This window comes from Aspergillus foveolatus, assembly GCF_047715535.1.
Source record: "Aspergillus foveolatus strain CBS 279.81 unplaced genomic scaffold BDW70scaffold_82, whole genome shotgun sequence".
In the NCBI taxonomy this organism is placed as follows: Eukaryota; Fungi; Ascomycota; class Eurotiomycetes; order Eurotiales; family Aspergillaceae; genus Aspergillus; species Aspergillus foveolatus.
Window position 1 is genome coordinate 71,707 of NW_027396146.1, and position 8,552 is coordinate 80,258.

Genomic DNA, 8,552 nt, shown 5'->3' on the forward strand with positions numbered 1-8,552 from the left:
ATTCGCCATGAATGCCTCGGCTTTGCCCGGTCTTCCTGTCGATTATATGTTCAACAATCCTTCACGCTCGCATGCATTGAGTCCGTCGGTTATGGCTGTCTGTAACATCTTTCTCATTATGAAATCTGTCTAATGATGATTCTGATTCCTGTCACGTCGATACACTCCCTGGGTGCCGTCCTGAGAACGCGTAATAGGAAGAAGACTACTTAGCTGGCAGAGCGGAAGACGTGAGATGTCCCTTTGCGCAATTGATCAGGAAATATAACCAGCACTGTTAGGAGCTGACTCATCTCGTCGTGGATGGCCTTGTAGATGTACAAGGGAACCTGCGGGGTGAAGTATTTCCCCATCTGCCAGTTCCGGTCGATGGCAGGTTTCAGCGCCGCGGCATTCAGCCGGCCCTCCCCGGTGGTAAAGTAATTTCCAATCGATTGGTTGGCAAAGCGGGCAAATGCGTCGAAGGTCGCTGGGGATTTCACGGAGAAGAATTCAGTCCCGTTGTACGGACCGGATGATTTGAGGGTGGAGTTTAAGTAGTTCTGGACCTCGGGATAGCTGGTTGCCAGGCCGAGGGTAGTGAGGATACTGAGACCTGCATAGGACTGCCCATCGATGGTTACGAGGGCGTTGGTAACGTTTGCCAGGAGGGCCCCGATTGGGACGCCAACGAGGTTGATTTCGGGCGCTTAGTACGGTGCAATTTCGGCTGCGAACTCACCCGGCAGTGTTCCGCCGGAGTAGCCCCATAGGGCCACGCGGGTGTCACTACGAAGGCCATTTTCCGCAGCAATGGCAGCGCGGATGGAGTCGAGGGTTGCGTGTGCTTCTTCCACAGAGACGGAGAAGGCGGCGTGAAGGCCTTCAAAGTCCGGGAGGTTGATGTACCAGCCTCGAGAGAGGGAGGGGATGATGTCGCTAAAGGCAGAGGCAAACTGCGTGTCCAGCGTGTAGCTGGGGCTATAGTCGAGGTTCACCGTGTTGTACGGGGGTAAGACAATAGACTGGTGCCGTTATGCCGCGGTTCAGGCGGCACGAGAAGAGTCGTCACAGCCCACGATGGCTTGTCGAAGCTGTCGCTTGTCCGATACAGGATATTATAGATCCGATGCATTTTTCCCAAAGGCAGCGATGAGGCTATCCTTCGCGAGGCGGATGCGCAGGATCTCTCCAGGGGCAGCATTCTCGTAACCCTCTGGAGCTGGATACCAGGGATCTTGGCTTGGGGGCAGCGGTGCCGCTCTGCAGTAAGGAATGGCGTGGACAGGCCTGACAGAAAAGTACGATAAAAGAAAAGGTAATATAAGAGAGGCGAGAGGAACCATCATCTGCAGTATTCCTTCTACTTGGGTTTCTTGTTTGCTGACGGAAAAGTATTGTCGATCCCTACGCATCAAGCTGCTACTTAACGTAGAGCCAGGGCAGTCCCCTGTCGAGGATTATAGATCTCTATCCAAATGCACAAGATCACATCCCCGTATATCCAGAGACAGATGATTGGCAGAATAAGCCATGGTAAGAGTACACATCCAATTAACTGCATAACTGAATTCATGCTGCAATCGGACTTCTCCCAGTGTCAAAGTCCGAAATCCGACCGTCTCCTAAGAAATGGAATCATGCAATAAGGCTGAATCCCGTACACTCAATGGCCAGGCATTTATTACTGCTTCCTCGGCTACGTGCTTTCTCCACCAGACAGTCTGAATCCTCAAGCATGTTGTCCAGGCTGCGTCGTGAAGCAAGAGTCTTGTCGACGATGGATTCCGTAGGCATTCCGCTTCTGCTGCATTCTTGCGCTGGGGCAATTTCTAATGAATCAGGACAACAACATCTACAGGCTCACCGACACGGACGGCCATTTTCGTCGCAAGCCGTCCACTTTTCGAAGTTTCATTTCGAATGACCAGGATGCGGAATTTCCCGCCGAGCGCGGTCGCTATTATCTCTACCTGAGTCTTGCGTGCCCCTGGGCTCACCGGGCGAATATCGTCCGCACGCTCAAGGGGCTTGACGACATCATCCCTCTGGTCTTGCTGGACCATGACATGGGTCCTGAGGGATGGTTTTTTTCCGGTCGTGACGGCACGGCGCCACAAGATCCCCTTTACGGACATAAGCGCCTCCGTGATCTTTACTTCCATGCTGACCCGGAGTACGCGGGGCGATTCACCGTCCCTGTGCTATGGGATAGTAAGAAAGAAACCATCGTCAACAACGAAAGCGCTGAGATAATGCGCATGCTGTTCACGGAATTCGACCATCTTCTCCCGGTCTCTCTCCGGGAATCATCTCATCCGCTCGGGGGATACTACCCCCCTGAGTCTACACCATTGCGAACCGAGATCGAAGTCTGGAACGAATGGATGCAAGACCAGGTCAATAACGGTGTCTACAAGACCGGCCTCGCCGGCACACAAGCCGCCTATGATGAAAATGTGAACAAGCTCTTCATTGCGCTCGACCGCATCGAGTCGCATCTACAGCAGCCAGGGCACCCGTACCTCTTCGGCGAGGCAATCACTGACCCTGACATTCGGTTGTTCACGACAATTATTCGGTTCGATGTCGCGTACTTTATGGTATTCAGATGCAGTATCCGGATGATACGCCATGGCTATCCGCATATCGATCGGTGGATGCGAAGGCTGTACTGGGATGAGTCTAAGAGAACTCGCGGCGCTTTCAAGCGCACGACTGCGTTGCACATCGTACGCCTCCCAGTTCTTCCACCACGGATGATTCGTGATTTTCATAAATTTACTAATGTGATGCAGTATAAACCAGGGTATCTGGCAACACTGCTCAGAAACCACGGATTCAAAGGCGAGATGATAGTCCCTGCTGGTCCTGTACCAGAAATTCTTCCATTGAATGAGACGGCGCGTTGATGATACTATTTTTCTTTCGCTGTCAGAACCAGATAACCATTTTATTCCTCGTTTCCTTATGCTCTTCATCCATATACAATAATTTTCTGTCGATGTTATCTATCGACGTTATGAGCCCGAACTAGTTAGGCTCTGCGCAATGAAACGAAAGATACCCCATTTCTAACTTCAGATTGATCTTACTTACTCCAACTAGTTGACTACTAGCCCCTCGGGGTGTAATGCAACGTCGGAGCCGACAAAAATTCCTTCGTTTCTCTCGGCGCTCATGTCTGGACATGGATTAGCTCGCTAAGAGCTTTATTATGGCATGCTAACCGTGATAAAATACTTGGCCTATTAATGTCCTGAGCTTGTGGAGAGCTCATTTTAGCTTAACAGTTTCTGTATGTTTGTGATGTCACTAACATGTAGATTTTCGACAATTAGACCCCAAAAATAATCCATAACATCTGCACCTGCTTCGCGCGTCCACTCATTCTGACGTTCACGGGTAGATAGCATCATACCATAGACAAACAAAATCTCAGTTCGCAGTATCACAAGTCAGATTATTTAGACATCCATACGCATGCACCTATCCTCACACCCTAACTGGCCCACACAACTCTGCTACGCTCAGTGCTTATCAGTGTTCTCCTTTGCCAAAACCGCCGCCTTCTGCGCCCGAATGAACCCCTTAAACTGCTCTGCCGTGAACGGCAGCGTGGGCGTAGTCAGCCCCTTCTGCACTGCCGGCCGCTGAATAATCTTCTCCACCCAGGCCTTAACGTGCGGCCACTCGTTCAGATCGAGATCCAGGGCGTCCGCGCCCTGGAAAACCCAGGGGAAGGACGCGATGTCTGCGATGGTGTACTTGTCGCCCGCCAGGTAAGGGGATTCCTGAAGGCGGTACTCGAGTACGCCGAAGAGGCCTTTGGTTTCGTTAAGAAATTTTTCTATTGCGTAGTCGGAGCGCACGGGGGCAAAAGCCGCGAAGGCGAGGGCTTGGCCTATATCTTATAAGTATTTGAGAAATAGAAGCGGGGAGAGGGAAGTGGAACGTACCAGCTTTTGGGCCAAGACCACCGATTTGCCAAGAGATCCAGCTGAGGGTCTCAAAGTACTCCGGGGTACCCACGGGGTAGCTGACCTTGTTCTCGGTGTCATATTTCTGGGTTAGGTAGAGGAGGATCGCGCCGCTGTCGAAGACACGCTGCTTGCCGTCGGTGATAGCGGGAATCTGTCCATTGGGGTTGATCTTGAGATACCATCTAAATCTTCGTTAGAAAGCGTTATCTAAAGGCTGGGGTGGTGGACGTACTCCTCCTTCTGCTTGCCGGACTGGATAGAGATGTGCTCTAGTCTGTAAGGCAGACCGAGCTCCTCGAGGATGATGGGCGCTTTGGCGCCGTTGGGAGTGTTGTCGGTGTAGAGGGTGATGTCGGAAGCGACAGTCATCTTGACAGGGGTTTTGTCTCGCAGACGAGTTGTTGAGGTGGACTTGGGCTGAACTTGCGCCGGGAACTTCTCCTTCTTAATTGAAGAGGAGCGAAAGAGACGATATAGTAGTGAAGCCACTTTGAAGTCTATGTCGAAGTATTGTTGATGAGGAAGCTATCAATTGGAGAATGGACGCTATATATATGTCGTGATTCTATCGGTTTTTAGAAACGAACAGAACGATATCGCGCAACCACATGAGGCGATTATGAAATCCGAAAGGGTTAGTGCCGATTAATTCCATCTTGGAAATTTGATTTCTAACTTGTCTCTATCGATATCCCTTTGTTCACAATCTTGAGTGTTGAATTAAGTTAGGGCTTGACTGCTGAGTCAGTGGGTCCGTCGGACTTCGGATTTCGGCAACTCCGACTAATCCCGATTTACAATAACAGAAAACGGATTTATGTCGGAGCAGGGGTTCCTCCCCTGTCCGTGGTTGCAGCTCGGTTAGACCTGATTTTTTGTCGCGCGATACAAAATCGATTCTCGCGTGACCTGAGTACTCCTCTCTAAAGACCTCGTGCGGGACAACCTGCTTAATAATGTTCTTGGCGCTCACGTGCAGGGGGTCTAGGCCGCATGAGCTCACCGCTTGGCTCATGCGACCTGTGTACACGGCTTGTGGCTGCGGCGAACCCTGATTTTCATTAGGTAAGCCAGGACCCTAAATGTTCATCCCGTTTTGTATGTCTTCGATTCGTGTTCCGACTCTTTAAGTATTTGCTTTTGAATGCTCGCTCTTTCTCGGGAGACAAGGCGGCTTAAATGAACCTCTCTAATCCTGGTGGTGACTATTGGCTGGTGAGCCACGCTGGAAAAGAAGGGGCCCCGGAAAGGCTATCGTTCAGGCCCTCGACTGGTGTCTGACTCACGCTTGTCAATTCTTCGACCGCACCCGCGGGGAGGAACCTAGAAAGCTGTGGGTAATCAAGACCACGGTGCTGTCTAAACTCGAAGAACCTCATATAGCCAACAGTATGCCGACAAATCCGGTCAAACTTAGAACCCACAAGTTGCCCAGGCCCCTTGAACCTCCATCCTCAACACCCGCCACACTTCCCCTCGCAAACCCCAATGTCGCATTCCAATCCGGCGTCTCCCGCCCCAAGACCAATTGATCCGAGCGCTCACTATCAATTTTCCCAGAGAAGATCAGTTCAACTCGGCCCACAATTTTCTTGTCTCGCGCGCGGGCCGCGGAAAAGGCACTCGAGAGCCGGACCTGTGCCATCTCTTCATCAAACAACCCCGATATCGCAGTATCGGGCGCCGTAATGTTGGTAATCCAGTCATAGGTACTATCACTATGAATGTCGATGGGTCTGATAAGGCGTCCAGAGTAGAGGACCGCATTCGTAGACCTCCAGTCCCTACAGACGCCAGAGACGTTGAAGGCGAATGTCTGGCTCCACAGGGGGAAATCTGTCGTCGCTTCGCCATCGAAGTGGTACCCGCTATTCATGCTGCTACCAGCTGAGCTGCCGCTCGTGTTCGTGCTCATGGCCGTCGTCATGTTGAGTTTATACCGTGGTCCCTCGTCTCCTCTATATACAGTTCTTCTCGTTAGCAAGCCCTCGAAACCTTGGCGGCATGCAAGAAGCCAATCTGGGGCGTGACCTCTTGCGGGTTCGAAGGCGAGATAGTCTTCAGCAGGGACAATTACCCCAATTCAGATGCAATACTGAACGCTGCATCGTGGGTATAATTCTCCTTCCACGGCAACCCCAGCTCATACGGCATAGGCCAGATCTCGATATCGAGAAAGAAGGGGTTGATGTGCGGCGCCGACGCGGGCGGAGGCTTCTTGAACCCGGCCATGGCGTTCATGTTCACGTCAAACGTGCGGTTCTCGTACTCGTCGCACAGATACCCGGCGATTTCCCAACTTGCCGGTGGATTGTACGCCGGTTGGACGCGGATCGTCAAAGTGCCATTGTAGTAACTACACGCGTAACATCAATCAATTAGCCTCGGGTTATTTTGTTATTGTTTGCCGCGTTTGCGCCTTGCTTCTTATGATTTACTCACGAGCCGATTTCATTATAGTATTCATATACTAATCCTGTGACGTTGTCGGGGCGGAGAGCGTCATCCGGGTCGTAGGGGCTTATCCGGGCGATTCCTGGCCGGGCGAGGGTTGCGAGTGCTAAGAACGAGAGCCAGCGCATCCTGGCTCGAAAACTGAATTGCCTTGATGCGACCGTCAACACTGCTATTCTGTGGGGAGACAGTGGCACTTAAAGTGCGGCTATGAGGGCTGCCAAGCATGAATACGAGCTGCTCGCCTTGGCATACCCTTGTTGGGAACGTGGATTATTCTACTATGCAGTGGTCCAAGAGAAGCATGATTCGATTGGAGGACTTTCTTTCCACTTGCCAACATCCCAAGCTCTGTGCGCCTGTGCAAAGTTACAACTACAAGGCTTGAGCTGCTCTTGGCGTTGATTCGGCAGGCCACCATTGCGATTTTGTAGGAACTTCCGACAGACGATCAAAAGCTAATGGTATGGTTAGTGCTGTAGATAGGCATTTATCCGAGTAGGTGCTGCCGCTGGATGAGGAGTCGTCGCTGTCGCTGCCGGTCCCGCCATCGCTGCTGGAGTCGCTGCTGCCTCTGCGGGATAGAATTCTAGCAGGAATCGACAGGAATGCAAGAATTAGTACTGTAGGCTGGCAAAACAACATAGTGCCTACCTTTTTCCATGAGTACTACTGCATAAAGTCTATAACGTTGTAGACTGATCAACTTACGCGTGCAGCCGATCTCTGAGCAGTAAAAGTGAAGAAAATTGAGGGTCGTTACGGTTTTTAAGCACTGCCACAACTAAATCTTGGTCTTTCCGCCCTCCACAAACTATGACATTTTGGGCTATGGGGAGGCCGGTCAGGTGGTTGACTCGAACCTTCGACTTCAAGTGACTTGCTGATAGGTGGACTGAACACAAGTCCGATGCGCGCCAGCTCGAGTTCAAGGCCGGCCAACTGAGGTCACAATCATCTGGATCACCGACTCTAACACCCCAGAACCCCCGTTGCAAGGTACATCAAGTGCTCAGTCCGTATTAATTCTTGAGGCAGATGGGGAGAACTTGTGGTTCACTGGATGTTTTGCCCCATGAGCCACGAGGAGGTCGATGCAGCGGACGAAGTGATGCCGAGTGGCTCGCCGCAACAGTTCATCTAATTCCTCTTGCGCAATGCGCTGTTTCCCGCCCCTTCTCAGCGTCGTAGTAACTGCGTCATTTGCTAAGTCTTCCGAGGCCCACTGTAGCAGCGTCTTCACAGAGCTTCCAGTTATCACAGCTTGACGGGCAAGGGTATGCCATGTTTCTGGGAATGCATCATTAGCATGACACAGACCATCCAGGATACAGTCCAGGACGGAAGAAACTCACTACAGACTAAGATAAGGTTAAAATACCCCTTGAATAACATCTGTCGAGCAGCTCTTATAGCCATGGGCCGGTGATGCCTTGATTGGTATTTCCGCTCCCATATTCGGTCCATCTCGTCATCAAGATCCGTCAAGTAGGACAGAACATGCAACTGGAGCCCACGAGGTAGGCTATCCCACGACATTATTCAGGATGGCGGTATTGAGATACTCCAGAGAGTGCCGCAGACGGCGGTCTTTATGTTTGTCGACTTTGTTCTCCTTGCATGTACGGTCGAACTCGGGCGTTAGGTGGCTTCCATGGCCATCCAGAATAAGCAGACGATACCCCCCCCCCCCTCCTCCCCTTGTACGGCCATTTGTGGCCGGAATAAAGACGTTTTGAAGCCAGCGAAGGCCAATTGCATCTGTAGTCCATCCATTGGCACTCATTTCAATCCTCCAACTGCCAGGGATCGTGCCTTCATCAAACCATCCCTCTATATGGACTTTTCCTTTAAAGATAATGGTGGAGGGTATTGGCCACCCCCTAGTATTGATGCATTCGATAGTGGTAACCCATTCCCGATTTCCTGGCTGTATAAGCCATGGTTTACCAGGCATTTCTGCTCTAGAAACCACCTTTGTTGTTGCAATAAGACCCATAGCAAACCCAGTTTCATCAAAGTTGTAGATATCCTCATCCTGGATCCCCCACTGATCTTTGACCTTTTGTACCTCATTAAACCATTGACCAATGACCTCGGGATCTTCACAGAGTGGTCTCTGGCGATCAATCCTCC

General features: G+C 51.2%; 5 protein-coding genes across 5 annotated transcripts; 1 reads left to right on the forward strand and 4 right to left on the reverse strand.

Annotated features, from left to right (window-relative positions):
- Positions 1-209: 209 nt before the first annotated feature.
- BDW70DRAFT_153637 (secretory lipase-domain-containing protein) lies at positions 210-1,325 on the reverse strand (the record flags this gene model as incomplete). The annotated part of the gene is made up of 4 exons (XM_073739680.1): positions 210-688; positions 722-960; positions 999-1,137; positions 1,193-1,325. 4 exons carry the CDS (start codon positions 1,323-1,325, stop codon positions 210-212), a joined length of 990 nt encoding a protein of 329 aa, XP_073591925.1.
- Positions 1,326-1,705: 380 nt separating this feature from the next.
- BDW70DRAFT_143936 (glutathione S-transferase) lies at positions 1,706-2,978 on the forward strand. The gene is made up of 3 exons (XM_073738179.1): positions 1,706-1,768; positions 1,824-2,711; positions 2,778-2,978. The coding sequence occupies exons 1-3, from the start codon at positions 1,718-1,720 to the stop codon at positions 2,889-2,891; spliced, it is 1,053 nt and encodes a 350-aa protein (XP_073591926.1). The 5' UTR covers positions 1,706-1,717; the 3' UTR covers positions 2,892-2,978.
- A 358-nt stretch (positions 2,979-3,336) lies between these two features.
- Positions 3,337-4,523, reverse strand: BDW70DRAFT_118759 (glutathione S-transferase family protein). Its single transcript, XM_073734713.1, has 3 exons — positions 4,195-4,523; positions 3,939-4,144; positions 3,337-3,883 (listed from the first exon to the last, which is right to left on the reverse strand). The coding sequence occupies exons 1-3, from the start codon at positions 4,329-4,331 to the stop codon at positions 3,510-3,512; spliced, it is 717 nt and encodes a 238-aa protein (XP_073591927.1). The 5' UTR covers positions 4,332-4,523; the 3' UTR covers positions 3,337-3,509.
- Positions 4,524-5,112: 589 nt separating this feature from the next.
- On the reverse strand, positions 5,113-6,489 carry BDW70DRAFT_143939 (uncharacterized protein). Its single transcript, XM_073738180.1, has one exon. It carries the CDS (start codon positions 5,887-5,889, stop codon positions 5,338-5,340), a length of 552 nt encoding a protein of 183 aa, XP_073591928.1. The 5' UTR covers positions 5,890-6,489; the 3' UTR covers positions 5,113-5,337.
- A 760-nt stretch (positions 6,490-7,249) lies between these two features.
- BDW70DRAFT_143941 (uncharacterized protein) lies at positions 7,250-7,995 on the reverse strand. Its single transcript, XM_073738181.1, has 2 exons — positions 7,772-7,995; positions 7,250-7,706 (listed from the first exon to the last, which is right to left on the reverse strand). Exons 1-2 carry the CDS (start codon positions 7,953-7,955, stop codon positions 7,429-7,431), a joined length of 462 nt encoding a protein of 153 aa, XP_073591929.1. The 5' UTR covers positions 7,956-7,995; the 3' UTR covers positions 7,250-7,428.
- Positions 7,996-8,552: the final 557 nt, after the last annotated feature.

What these genes read in the sequence shown, in the direction of transcription:
- BDW70DRAFT_143936 (XM_073738179.1), top strand. Translation starts at nt 1,718, where the DNA reads ATGTTGTCCAGGCTGCGTCGTGAAGCAAGAGTCTTGTCGACGATGGAT. An exon ending in TCTTGTCGACGATGGATTCC is followed by an intron (nt 1,769 to 1,823) that starts GTAGGCATTCCG and finishes CTAATGAATCAG; the next exon opens with GACAACAACATCTACAGGCT. An exon ending in GCACGACTGCGTTGCACATC is followed by an intron (nt 2,712 to 2,777) that starts GTACGCCTCCCA and finishes AATGTGATGCAG; the next exon opens with TATAAACCAGGGTATCTGGC.
- BDW70DRAFT_118759 (XM_073734713.1), bottom strand. Translation starts at nt 4,331, where the DNA reads ATGACTGTCGCTTCCGACATCACCCTCTACACCGACAACACTCCCAAC. An exon ending in TCCGGCAAGCAGAAGGAGGA is followed by an intron (nt 4,145 to 4,194) that starts GTACGTCCACCA and finishes ACGAAGATTTAG; the next exon opens with ATGGTATCTCAAGATCAACC. An exon ending in TGGTCTTGGCCCAAAAGCTG is followed by an intron (nt 3,884 to 3,938) that starts GTACGTTCCACT and finishes TATAAGATATAG; the next exon opens with GCCAAGCCCTCGCCTTCGCG.
- BDW70DRAFT_143939 (XM_073738180.1), bottom strand. Translation starts at nt 5,889, where the DNA reads ATGACGACGGCCATGAGCACGAACACGAGCGGCAGCTCAGCTGGTAGC.
- BDW70DRAFT_143941 (XM_073738181.1), bottom strand. Translation starts at nt 7,955, where the DNA reads ATGTCGTGGGATAGCCTACCTCGTGGGCTCCAGTTGCATGTTCTGTCC. An exon ending in TAACCTTATCTTAGTCTGTA is followed by an intron (nt 7,707 to 7,771) that starts GTGAGTTTCTTC and finishes ATGCATTCCCAG; the next exon opens with AAACATGGCATACCCTTGCC.